The sequence below is a fragment of the Engystomops pustulosus genome, chromosome 5 (assembly GCF_040894005.1).
Source record: "Engystomops pustulosus chromosome 5, aEngPut4.maternal, whole genome shotgun sequence".
In the NCBI taxonomy this organism is placed as follows: Eukaryota; Metazoa; Chordata; class Amphibia; order Anura; family Leptodactylidae; genus Engystomops; species Engystomops pustulosus.
The window spans coordinates 21192150-21206541 of NC_092415.1; the positions used below are offsets into that span (position 1 = coordinate 21192150).

Here is a 14392-nt window from a genome sequence, read left to right on the forward strand (position 1 = left end):
TTAAACAACATTTTCCAACTAACATAAAATCTTCCACTCACCAAATCTTTTGGTAGGCACTTGCTGCAACTTCTTCTACGCTGGGTCTGACCTTGTGTAGAATTGTACCGTAGCCTGCGCCTTAACTAGCATAGGCAATGAGCAATGCGTATGTACTTGGCACTATGGTGTAGAGGGGGGAGAAGTCGCAATTCCTGGACTTCACTTAGCACTTCAACTAAATCACAGCTTGTAAGTCTGTTTTCAGGCATACACCTGTGTCCAAATATGTCACAAAATACAATCCCCAAATCAGATGGGTATGTTAGGGATAGATTTAAAAAATAGGGCTGTGTCAGGAAGGTAAAAAGTGGCTTAGACGGCAGGGGTTATCTTCATGACTCTAACTTGCTGATATAAGGTAGATGGAAAGTTTTGGGGGATTTATCACCACACCAGAACAGGAAATCAGATATTGCCCCACATTTATTAAAGTGTTTGCACCAGTTTTCTGTCTGACTTTGCATCGAAAAGAACCTTAAATCTGCTTGCACGTGTATTTAACAAAGTGTCTGCACCCGTTTTGTGTCGTGGCTGCACTGTGTCCAACAAGACAGAAAAAATGTTATTGTTACTGCTTAGTCAGAGTTTTTGCCACATTTATTACTGGCATGTGCCACAGTTCTGTCCCCGCACCAATACTGCAGCATGAACAAAGTGCACCAAAAAATGGTTTACAATTCCCAAGCAGTTCAGGGGGTGCCAGATTCAAGACTGTGTGCCAGTTTTTATGAATTTGGCACCCCCTGAACACGCCACAGGCAAACTGCATATAGTAAAGACTGCACTAGTTTTGATAAATGTGGCCTGATATGGTGATAAATTCCCCCTTTGTGTGTTGGTCTTAAACACCTTGGACACTGTCAGGGAACCTTACTTATTCACTCATATCCTTTCATGGACTGCTGTAGATTTCTACTGTACTAATTTTTAATGCCACAGGATAGATGCACTTTTTTTTAAAAAAAAAGTAGACAATAGCAATTTCTTAGAAGTTCATTTTAGCTTTCTAGATCAGTTAATAATAACATTTCCATATGTGTTTTTTATGATTTATCTTTAAAAAATATCCCTCATACATGAATAAAAAGTTTTCAAAGTAGCTAAAGTTTTATTTATTTAGTTGGGTATAGTGGATAATTAGTAACATCGTAAGTAGTGGCAACAACCCAATAAAGAAAAATGTAGAAATTAATTAATTATCAATTACCAATGTCTTTTCGATGCCAAACGTCTATTTTTTAAATTTTTATTTAATATATATTATTGATATGAGTTTTAATAGTAATAAAAACTGGAAATATTCTGTATGTCTCAGGAAAATTAATAATTTACTTACATATTATGATTTTATCAAAATATATACAAGAATTGACAGTTGTATGAAATATTTACCAGGAAACATGTTTATATTTCATCACCAAGCCTCAAGATTTTTTTTTAATAAAAGAAGATTGTCAGAGAGATTTGGATACCCGTGCATTTAAATTTTTTTTTATAGAAATAATATCTGTAGACTTGTAAATATATTGTATGGAAAATATTTATAGTAGCACAGTTATGATTGATAGCATTGCTACAAGCAGAGAAAGATAGTATACAGTAGTTGCGGTTATTTATCTCTCGCTATGTAAATTGATATCAAAGTTCACTTTCTTGAATGCAATGAGCTCACACCTGAGTGAAATTTAAAATGTATAGAAAGAGGGGGCTAAAAAAATAATCTTCCAGGCTCTTAATTTTTTTTTTCCTCAAGAATTATATTACCTGAAAGAAATATTTCATCTGCACCGGTATTCACTTGCAAGGTTTTTTTTTTTTTTCTGGTAAAATCTTTCATAAAACTGTCATTGCTTGTATCCGACTAAATATAAAACATTTCAAAATGAAAAATTCCGAAAATTAGATAAAATCTGAGCAACCTTAAATTGTGATAGACTGTATATTTTTGTTAGGAAAAGATTCTCAAGAACATGTAGATTTTTTAATGAAAAAAAAATTCTGCTAAAGCTAGGATTCGGAGGCTAGTGGGTGGTCCTACTCAATGATTGACAGCTATAACTATATGACTTTCATAAAAGTAGAGTTGTCAATCACTACCCTTTGGTCTTCAAGATTAACATGCAAAATGTAATGTTTTTTTTATAATTTTGCATTCAAAAATATTTCTATATATGAATCTATATACGGATGGAAAAAGTGACCTCACATAACATTGGTCCTGGGTAAATTATTCCGCTAAGTTACTGATTAATAGGTTCTTTGTTTAATGACTTCTAGAAGAAACCAAAAGGGACCTTGTCTAAGGTACACCTAAGGATATACAGGCAGTCCCAACAGGACACCCAACTTACAGACAACCCATAGTTACAGACAGACCCCTCTGACCTCTGGTGAAGCTCTCTGGATGTTACTATAGTCCCAGGCTGCAATGATCAGCTGTAAGGTGTCTGTAATGAAGCTTTATTGATAATCCTTGGTCCCATTACAGCAAAAAATGTTTAAACTCCAATTGTCACTGGGGCCAAAAAATTTTTTGTCTGGATCTACAATTATAAAATATACAGTTTTGACTTACATACAAATTCAACTTAAGAACAAACCTCCGGACCCTATCTTGTACGTAACCCAGGGACTGGCTGTATTGGCAATGTCCATATAGTAAATAAGAAATTTTTTTCCAGAACAGGGGGAAAAATATTTAGTACAGGCAGTCCCCATGTTACATACAAGAAAGGTTCTGTAGGTTTGCTTAAGTGGAATTTGTATGTAAGTCGGAACTGTATATTTTATCATTGTAACTCCAGACAAATTTTTTTTTGGTCTCTGTGACAATTGGATGTTATAAATGTCAGATTGTCATTAGAACCAGGATTAACAATAAAGCTTAATTGCAGACACCTTTGATTACTGTTTTAGCTGTCTATTGTAGCCTGGGGCTAAAGTACAGTAAACTACCAACATTCAGAGGTCCGTTTGTAACTAGGGGTCATCTGTAAGTTGGGTGTTCTTAAGTAGGGGACCGCCTGTAATTCTGGAACAATGGAGCCAATGTATAATTTCTTCTATGTTAGTTTTTTGGCAAGAAGAAGTTAGAAATTCTGGTTAACATCACAGCGCCACTTTTTAAAGAAAGTCTATGCAATGGGACAGGGAACAAGATGGACTAGGACAGAGACCTTAGGGGCTGCCTTAGCCAGCCAAATTATTATAACTAGGAATCAGTGGGCCCGATAACCTTTAAAAGCCCCCTCTCAAGCAATGACATTTTCCCAAGGAATGACACCCCCAGTGGGGTCAGTCTGGAGTGACAATCCTAGAGTAATGCCTGTGTCGATCATGGGTTTTACTGATAGGGGGTTAGCCAAATTCTGAAAATGAATATTGCGGTTTGGGTCTGCTGATCACTGATTATAACCTGATCCAGAACTCATTCTTAACCAGTATAAAGCTGAAATCTGTGCCCATTATTAAGATTGGTACACAAATCACCAGTCTTAATACATCGGTCCCAATAAGTCTGATGGGGGCCATCTAATGTTTTACGTATTTCTAGAATTATATAAATATTACTATAGAAATAGTAAAATTAGATATTTGATAGTAGATCTGCTAGTATATGTACCCTTTAGTTGAGTTAATGCCTCCTGATAGGTTTGCATGTCCTAGAAATACATGTAATTCCTTACATTTTGGATCATCAACAAACAAGTTCAACAAAAAATGACATAAGTACCTTATATACTCGAGTATAAGCCTAGTTTTTCAGCACAAAAATATGTGCTGAAAACCCAAACTCGGCTTATACTCGAGTAAACAAAATGAAGGTTTTACCAGGTTTTTGTGGTAAAATTAGGGGCCTCGGCTTATACTTGGGTCGGCTTATACTCGAGTATATACGGTATATTGTTATAATTTATTGTGTTCAAATCATGGTGAACCTCACCTTTTAACAGACTTGTAATCAGAGATGAGCAAATCTTCCAAGATTTACTTCGCTGTAGCTTTCATAACTTTTGTAGGATTGAATTAGTCTGAACTGATGTTCCACAAAATACCCTGACAATTGGTATGCAGCACCTCCCAGTCCTCTAAAATATAGATTTTATTTACAAAAAGTTCCCATCTCATTTTGTTATTTTTTTTTAACATTTTTTGTTTTCATTTCTTTCACATCCTCACTCATGGTATGGAATGAATGACAGCCACCATTTTAAAAGATTTCTCCAAAGAGAATCATAAAAGAATCATATTCTGATTTGAATAGTCAAATAATATGTGAAAAATCATAGCACATCTACGAACCAATAAATCAAGTTTTGCTCATTTCTACTAATGAATCCGTAGAACAGTGTGAGATGTAATATTCCATTAAGTAAATGGAATATTACATCTCACACTTTCATTGGTCATCTGATATTTTGAAATAAAGCTTTAAGTGTGATTTAAGGGAACTGTTCACCACATTTTTCTAATAAAGACAATAACCATACAAGTTTGAGCATGAGACATTCTTTCCCAAGGTGTTCATATCAAATATAAGTATATATAACTAAATAAGTAAAACCTTGAAAAGACATCTTTGAACTTTTTTGTAGAAGAATTTCTGAAATCAGGAGGATTCAGCCACAAGCACTTTACACTCCAACACTAGCCTGACAGCTATAAAAACGTTGAGGAATATTGAGCATGGACTATAAGCAGTGGAAGCCAGCAGTGAAAAAAGTTATGAATTTAGTTTAAGAGCTTCCTTGCTATGCAGACAGTGTCCCGAGAGCAGAAAGTGGGAGGGTAGCTGCAGAGAATGATACAGAGAGAGAGGCATAGAAAATTATGTAGGGAACTAGGATGGAGGGGCAGTTAGGGCACAGAGAAGTCCTTGCACCTCACTAATTTTTGCAGGAGACATGTGCATTCATAATTCTGTACAGACACAGATCCTCTAGCTAAATACAGAGAGGATCACATTGTCACCCACTTTCTCCAAAGCAAGAAGGGTGCAGTAGCTCTCCAGTATTTAAAATTTGTAGAATTTTTGGTGTAAATAGTGTACGGTCTCGCAGACACAAGCAGCATACCCAGGGGAGACAACTGCAACAGAGACAAGCTTTACTGCGGAGGATAGCAGAGAATCTTCTAGATGTATTTAATGAAAGTAATGAAAGTCCTCCTGTATCACAAGAGTACTGATTTGTGAAACAGAATTATCAAAGCTGCATTTTAAACTTGATATAAATCTTTAAAAGGATCAACATAGACAGAAACATTTACAGTAATTTCCATTATTTGTAAAAATGTTCTGACAGCCTGCCCTTAAATTGTGATTGAATAGAAAATAACGATGGTGGAAAATGAAAATTCCCGTTATGGTAGAATAATAGGAGGAGATGTCTGAAAATGGCTTTGATATTTTACCAAACAAGAATTACAAGCTGCGTGTTCATCTGTAGAGAGAACCTGCAAGTTATTAATGCCCTTTAATTATAGCAGCCTCTGCAACTATCAATTTTGGCAGTTTATGTTGCGTAAGAGAAGTATAACCAGAGAAAGGGACAAACTTTGAACTTGTTTACGATACGGGTCCAAGAATGTTTTATTCTGAGTATGTTGTGCCACCTAACATTTTGGCTTTTTTAGCCAATTTCTTCATCTTCCCTTTGCTCTGACGCTTTGTCAAAACAGTAGAAGGGTGAGATCTTCAAGATAAGTAACTTTTTTTAAAGCTGATGAACATGAATATAAAAAAACTTTTTTTATTGTTCACTAATCATACAAAAATATGTATAGCACTATATATATCAGGGGTAAGCTGATGCAAGTTGTTTTACCTAGCCAAAATTATTGATTATGAAACCCATTCAATGCTTATAGTATTTTGCTTAGTGCATATACAATCGGCAACATGACTTTTATTATTATTATTATCCTTTTTTTACCATTAGGAATATATGTTAAAAATGAGAACATTCACCTTTTAGTCAGTAATTACCTAAATTATACACATAGTTCCGCAATGCATATGCTTATACACTATGTCTGACATTCTTCCTATCAAGAACTATAATTTTGAGCAGTTAAAAAGTTAAATAGGATGTATTCAACGGTCAACGCAACATTTTCGCAATTTTTATATATTTGATTTTTTGTGGATAAAAATGTCTTTGTGTGTCCATGTTATTTACCTTCATTTAAAGCAAAACTTTGAATTAATTTCACGAGCTAAAAAAAAGTTTAAAATCAGGAAAATGCTAAATTTAAAAGAAAAAGTTAGCATCCAGTGCCACTATGTGTCCCACAGGTTTCAGCAAAACCACTTCCACCGCTGAGTTGGAGGAGCAAATTGAGGCTACTCCCGGTGCTGTAACACTTGCTCTCACTTCTGCTGATGTTACTGTATCCTGTTTAACTGCTGCCCCCAACAAAAGTCTTACTGAAGATCTCCTGGTCCAAGCCGTTGAACATGATTGGGAATCAAGCATAGCCATGGACCTACAGACATCACCAAAAGCACAAACCCAAAGCTTACGAAGACGGCCAAGAAATTCTGTACAGATAGAAAGAGCTAAAGAACTTGCAGGTGTTACTCATAGAGGTATCTATACTATTTTATTTGTGACCCTTTAAAAGCCGTTGATGAAGGCCATGGTCACTTATGTTTGTCATATCATGGCTAAAAGTAACAAATTATTTTTTCATTAAATCAACCCATTTTGACATATTAAAAAAAATTTCTAAATTATTCTTTTAGTTAGAAATTACCCCCAGGAACTAAAAGGGGTTCAAGAAGCTAAAAAACTAAATAAAATAACCAATTGAACTCAGGAAATTATCAAATTCTGTCATAGCATGAAATGACAATACAATCATTGACAATGGCCATAAAAATGAATTGATTTATGGTTGATATTTTTTCATTAAGTTCTGTTCTGGAAGAAATGTTAAAATGTTTTCTTCCTTTATTTAATTACTCTGAATATTTTTGATTTAATGAATATCTCTTGATTTCTTATAACTTTTTCTTTAAACACCAGGGATAGCTTAAAAAATGTTTACTTTGCAGGTAAAAGATTTCCATTTTATTTTTTAAAAATATCAGCTTTATATTTGAGATGCAGACTAATCAAGAGCGGATATCAGTACTGTCTGAAACCCAAAATTAAATTGCCCAATGGATTTAAGCCTATACAAAATTTTTGCAAATTTGATTTAATTCTTTTAAATTTGTTAATTCACTGTGTAGTGAAAATGAATGTTTTCAAAAAAATGTATGTTCTTTTAAACAATACTATGAAAATTGGAAAAGTTCATTCTCGCTATACAGCACAACAAATGTCTACTACATAAATGCTTTACATAATTTTTCTCAATGCAGCTTCTTCCCCTTTTGAAAAAACATTAAAAAAACCTATTTTGGACTCTTAGCCATCATATGAGACAAAACAACAAATTAAATGATTTCTTAGATACCAAACGAAATTAAACTGCTTAAAGGTTTATTTAATGAGTAGATAAGAGCATAGGTTTTAAGTTAGCAATCTTACAAAGTTGAATATGATTTTCATGCTAAAAATGCAAAAGAAGACAGAGCAGATGACAAAATTATGTCTTATGATGTCAGTGGTAGAGGGAGCAGCATTTACCCACTGATGCCAGACACGCCACAAGTAGAGAAGAGCGGACCAGAACTCTAAGTTCGGGTTCGTGTCCATCCGACGTGACCCGGACATATTGCCAAATTGGCGGCAGAACAGCACATCTGGCAATTTGATGCACCTGGCCAACAAGCAATGGCTATGATTGGCCATGGGGACACCTTTGGCCAATCCTAGCCATGGCTGGTTGGCCAAGGGCATCAATTTGCTGGATTGACTTTTGGCCACCAACCCGGCAATATATCTGGGTCATGCAGGACTCTCTTCTCTAGCCACAAGCAATAGCAAAACGCCTGTAGCATGTAGCCTGGAAAATGCACACATGAGAAAATTAAGATTCTTATTGTTTGTTTTATTGCGACAACAAAATTGGTTGTCACTTAAAACTTAATGATTTTTTTTTTCAAAGAACGGTTGACAAATTTCGTAATTTTGCTGGAAAGTGATACGATTTTTTCACAAAACATAAAAATGTCTTTATCTCATATTTTCTAATCCTATCAGGAGCTCTTTATCTGGCTCCCGCATGTTTCAATAGAGAATAGTGTACACATTACCAAAGAGCTTTAATTGTAAAAACGGCTTTTTCCAAAAAAAGATAAGTTAGATCAAAGTTTACCTTTTTCTATGCAGAGCTGTGTCCTTAGTCCCATGGGAGTGGCCAGTGAGGAGTGCCCCCCCCCCACCATTGGGAAACCATTCCGTCATGCATCAATTTCAAATAAGTAAAACCTCCCATGACCCCATATCTCCTCCCCCTGTCACTTTCTCCCTCAGGACATCATACATATCTGCCCCACTACTCACTGGCCCCTCCCATGGGACTCGGGACACAGCTCTGAATACAGAAAGGTAAAATTTGATCTAACTTATCTTTTTGTTTCGAAAAAGCCAGTTTTACTATAAAAACTATTTGGCAATGTGTATCGCTATTCTCTATGGGGACATGGAGGAGCCTGAAAAAGGGCTTCTGATGATAGATTCCCTTTAAGACCTTAAATTAATGGTGCACAGTTCAACACATACCATGTTAACATGTGATAAACCTGTTTTGGATCTATTATTATCAAAAGGGACCAGGAAAAGGCCTAAAGTGCAACTTTAAACTACCTGGGGAAAGTGAAAGTCATTAAGATGTCCTGTTATAATGGATCAGTTTGCATTTTAGGTTGACAGTTGACACATAGTGAACATGACAAAAACAAAAATGTGAAGAAGGTATGTTTGTAAATGACATTCTGTTCTCTTAAACATGTTGATAAATAATCATGTTGGGCTGAAGATAGTCTGTGTTTAGGGGATTTTTTTTACTCTAACAGGACTAACGAGCTGTTTGTTTGTCTGCAGAGATAACTTGCAAAATAATGAGATCTTACAGCAGCCTCTACGATGATTAGTTGTGATGATCTATGTCAAACTTTTCTTCTGTGTGTTCTGAAATATATTTAGACAAAATTTAGACTACCTACTTTAACTAGAAAATTTAAATAATGCACCAAAGTGTGTTTCACTATAGACCCCATGTATTTTGGTCTTATTTCAAAGCTATCTATTACTTGAAGCTAGTTATTAGGGAACCCATTAAAGGTCAGGTTCATGGAGTTCGGCTGAACCCTCAACAAAAATTTGGTTTGGTATCCTAACCCCAATGGTTCTGCCCAACAGCGGCACCCGTGATCAATCCTGGCACCTGTCATCGGTGTGAACCCTTTACGATCCACCAGCAAAGCCATTTCTGACAGGGTCTGTTCACTCCCTGTGACCTTATTGGAGAGCAATGATCCTGGGAAAAATGGTGGTGGCTTTTTTGTAAATCTGCCCCAAGTATAGTAATAATTATAATATTATAGTAAAAATAGAAATCATTTAGTTGTATTATATTTCACTTACTTGAAACCCATTGGTGTCAATATATTAAAAATACCACTTGGAGCACTAATCTTAAAGAAATTCTACCACCAGGATGAAGTATTGTAAATCAAGCACACTTATATACTGGTGAGTGCCCGTTCTGGCAGGATCTGCTCTTCTTTTAGCTTCTTATGCCCTGGTTTTAACAAAACAGGCCTTTATAATTATGCAAATGAGCATGAAGAGCTCTAGGCTCCATTAACATCTATGGAGCCTGGAGCTCCTCATGCTCAATTTCATAATTTGTGAAGCCTTTTTTTCCTTAAAAGCAAGGCCATAAGAATCTTACAGAAGAGTGGATTCTGCCCGAGGGGGCTCGTACTAGTATACCAGTGTGCTTGGTTTCAAATCCTTCATCCTAGTGGTAGATGTTAATTATGAGTACTGTATATCCAACACAGAAATTATAATGATCTTCTAACCTCTTACCGATTCTTGTTCAGCAATAGCGCATAATAACTGAAATTCATTCAAGTCCCAAGTTGGCACAGATTTCAGTTACAGCCTGCCTCTATAGTAACGTTGATTGGTCAAGATATCACAGTCCTGATCCAACTTTTGTAAAAAAGTGACAAGGCGAAAGGGCTGTAAATTACCAATGTCAATGGTGTCCATAAGAAATTGAGACCTTTTTTCAACATGCCGTGATACATTGGTTCAGTGGGGCACATATACCATAAGTCTGGCTTTGTCTGCCCGTCTTTTTTTTTTTGGCTTTTCTGCAGGTCAGATGTATCTTAGCAGTTCTCCCTTATTGACACATGCATTTTGTCTTTAGTGAATTTGGGACTTTCTAAAACAAAAGTCAGAAAAAGTCTTCCAGTTCTAATCTAATTTCTACACCTGGTGAGAGACACCCTTAGATTTGTGCCATAATTTGTGACTTTTTTGCAACTTTTGCAACTTTTCACAATTTCACATTTGGATTCAGGGATCACTGCAGAAAACTAGACAATGGCGAACTATGAAAGGAGGTTGTCTTAGGTGACCTTGTACAAAAAAAGTCACAAAAGATAAAGAATAGGGCAAACAAAAAGTTTGATACACGTCCCCCATTGAGTCTCTATTTAGGTCCGCAAATTTCTTACACACCATATTTCAGAATCATCCTGCTTATTTACAGAAGAGGTCATTTAGATAACACTCAAAAATGTTTTGACATATAATTTTCAAATTTACATTTTTTTCTATCCGTTGTTTATTTATAGTAGTAGGGCTACAGCATAGCACCGTTTAGTTCAGTAATCAAAAAGTTGCTAAATATTTACAGTATGTGTGTAAGGTATCCATGCTATATTCTAGAGAGAAGCAAAAAGCACAACTTTGAGACAAAACTACACTATTTATAGCATTTTGTGAAATCCTACCATAGATAGGAACAAAGAAACCGGTTGTTGATTATACATTTTCTACAGCTCTTTGACAGCATAACACAGTATTACTTTTGCTTGGGAGAGGGTAAACTATCTACATGAATATTCATATACCTATATAAGTTTTTACTTTTGGCATTGCTTTATTGAATGAGCATAAGTCAAAGTTACATACATTTGCACAGGCATACAGCATCTACTGTGTCACAGCACAGACCACAACACGACATATACAATAAATTAAGATACATACATAGTGTTGACAGCACACAGGAGTATAATCCTCAATTATGCCATGAAAACACTATACTAGCAGACTGCTCGCTCAATTGACCTAACTAAACGCGCATTGCATTTCAATTACGGCGACGACAAAGTGTAAAAACGGAAAAAGGTGCGGGGTGGAAGGGGAAGGGGTTGGGGTAACACTTGCCCGAAGCTTTATTGAAAGACAGACACAGAAGGGGGAAAAACAAGGAAGGGAACCTAGCAAAAGTCCACTTCCTGGTTTGGGCCATTTGCATAATGTATGCATGACCCAGAATCCCCTGTAAAAGTCCAAATCCAGTGAAAAGTGAGTATTTTCTGGCGTTTGCTGCAAAGCGTAGATGTCTTGTAAAGTCAAAAAAAGCGTCTTTCGCCTAGATTTTCCCTGAGGGAGGCGATCCTAGCTCACAGCAGGGGGTCCAAATCCAGTTAGGCGTTAGCCTGGCTTGCTCTTACTGTGTCCTCACAGATAAGACATAGACTCCTGCTAAGGCACTGCAGTGTTGTCGTCTCTGCTGCTCGATATACCTTAGCAGAGGGGGGAGGAGCTTCCTGAGTGGGGCTTCTCCTTCTTGTCTCACTGTCTCCCTGCTAGTGAATAATCCAGCAGGCTGCTGAGGACAAGTCTGTAGCAATCAGGTGTTGTCAAGGCTGTCTTGTGCCAAGTGAGGAGTCTCCTGGTGTACCAGACTTTTGGCATTGCTGCAGTTTCCTCTGCTCCTGAACAGATCCCAACTGTAGAGAAAAATGGATCCCAGAGACAGCCGGGGGACCTTGGGGAGAGTGTAGAAACAGTGTATTACATCTTCTACATTCTCCATACTCACCACATAGCCCTGAAGCGCAGCTGTAGTGCCGAGAGGAGGCAGCACAAGTTACATAGGCTTCTGTGCTAGGTAGACCCCCAGCCCCTCTGTAATTTTTACATGGTACAGTACACTCACTGTATTTCATACATGTATACTATATTAACGGGAACTTGTCATCAGCAATTGACCTTATAAGCCACTACTAGAATATTGTCAAGCATTGTTACACCTTCTAGTTAATCTTTGAAGTGAGATGTAAGTTGGTTGTGTAAAGTCAAAGAGGAGGGGAGTTTAACACTGAAGTCAAGGTGTGGAGCTTTGAAAGCCTCCTCCTCTGTGATTCACATCAGGCATTGGACTTCAAAAGATCTGTTTAGTGATGTCTCTTGATGCAGAACCATCAGTTAAAATGAAGGCAACTTTCTGACTAAGAGAGAGCTTGACTTTAGTGTTAAAATCTCTGCCTACTTGACTTTATACAACGAATTTACATCTCACTTCAAAGTAGATTTTCTGAATGATTTCACCATACTGGGTTATGAAAGAAACACAATCGGGAAGGTGTTCAGGTGCTTGACAACATACTGGTAGTGGTTTGTTAGGTTCCCTTTAAGGACACAGCATTTTTTGTAGTATTTTTATGGGATTGTGGATATTGGTTGAAACTTTGTTCAATGGTGGGCCTCAAGAAAGGATTTTTAACGATGGCCCATTGGCATCCTAATACAACACTGTAAACAAAAGTCTGGTCTTCGCTATTGGCAAAGTCAAGTTTTCGTCCATCTTTGACTTAACAATTACAATGGGGGCCACAGCCGATTGAGCCGGAAGCTTTTTCCCACAAACAATCTCCTTTTATTACTAGGGATAAATTCCGAAAGACGACACAATCTAGAATTTGCTCAGTCATTCCGTGAAACTTTCCAAGTTCATTGATCACCGATATTTATGTTAAACAGATAAGGAAATGCCTCTCCACTAATATGTGCAGCACAAACAAGCTGAAGATGCTTTGCAATTATCTGGCATATTGCTCATTAACATTGCAATATCCTTTATTGTACAGTGGTTAATTAGGCAGAACATGATACCGTATCACCATTACTTATTGTCACATCATTCCATGCACTAACTACAACATTACAGCTTAATGTTGGAAATCATCTCGCTGTTAAGTGGAAGATATTGCAATTCTATTAAGCAACAGCGACTGGGTTCCCAGAATTCACTTAGCAGCCCTGTGATCTGAATCAAATGAGTGATGAGTTTTAAAACAGAAGAAAAAGCTATCTACTAGACCTTCTTTCCATTAAGAGCCAAAGGACACATTTTTTGCCTCTGTTTTAAGATTTATAACTCTGTATTCCACTAATACTACTAATAAGGGGGTTCTGGTTTACCCTGTGACATATAATTCTTACAAAGGGGTCATTTAAGCAGAGATATCACCAGCATTTGCAGTAGCCGTTGCGTTGATGACGTAGAATTGTATTTTCTCATGGGGAAGATTATCAGATGTGCCTTACAGCAAAACTGTTCTAGTTGCTCATGGCAACCAATCAGAGCTAAGATTTAATTTTCCAACAGCAGTTTATAAAATGAAAGCTGTGTTTTAATTGGTTGCCATGAGCAACTAGAACAGCTCTGCTCTCAGACACTACTGATAATGCACCCCCCTTTGTCAAGAAATCATAGCGATTAAAGAACTTATAAGAAAAAAATCGATCTAGATGAAATTTGATCAAACTATATTCCTTGTATAGATTTATTCATTCATAATACATTGACGGATATGTATAATATCCAAACGCATTGTTAGACATTGTATTATGTTAGGCAATGTGTTATGGATGAATAAATAAATTAATTAATAAAGAATATGTATTAACCAAGTTTGGACCCCCCCGCCCTCAAAATTTCAGCTTTATTGATTTTATACATACAAATTCTAAAAAGTTAGAACTTTTGGGCAATATGGTTTTGGGATTTGCATTTACTACGTTTTAATCCAAACTCAACAAAATGTCTTCTTGCTAATAGTTGGGAAATAAGAGTTCTCCTTTTGGAGACTGCCAATAATGCTGCTGTGTGGATACTTAAAGCCATGGAAACTCAACTAGGGAACTCTGGGAAAATATGCAAATATGTTTTCCAGGATTGGATAAGGAATACCATGCCTCTTTTAGCTGCCTTGTAAGCATGACCTACAAGAAGCCTAATATTCTATTTACCCTTAATCCTGTATCATATCATAAGGCTTCTTGCAGGTCATGCTTGATATCAAGGTACATGCTTCACAAGGTAGTATGACAATATGTCTTTGGAACTGAAAAACAAACTT

At 36.5% G+C, this 14392-nt stretch overlaps 1 protein-coding gene across 6 annotated transcripts in view; it reads left to right on the forward strand.

Annotated features, from left to right (window-relative positions):
- Positions 1-14392, forward strand: part of CSMD3 (CUB and Sushi multiple domains 3) — an 804446-nt gene that overhangs the window by 329509 nt on the left and 460545 nt on the right. For 3 of the 6 annotated variants that reach the window (XM_072151297.1, XM_072151299.1, XM_072151298.1), the window contains exon 7: positions 6338-6631. The exons of the other annotated variants lie outside the window; for them this stretch is intronic. In XM_072151297.1, coding sequence (XP_072007398.1) covers positions 6338-6631 — 294 coding nt within the window. The remainder of the gene's footprint in view (positions 1-6337; positions 6632-14392) is intronic. 6 annotated transcript variants of the gene reach the window in all.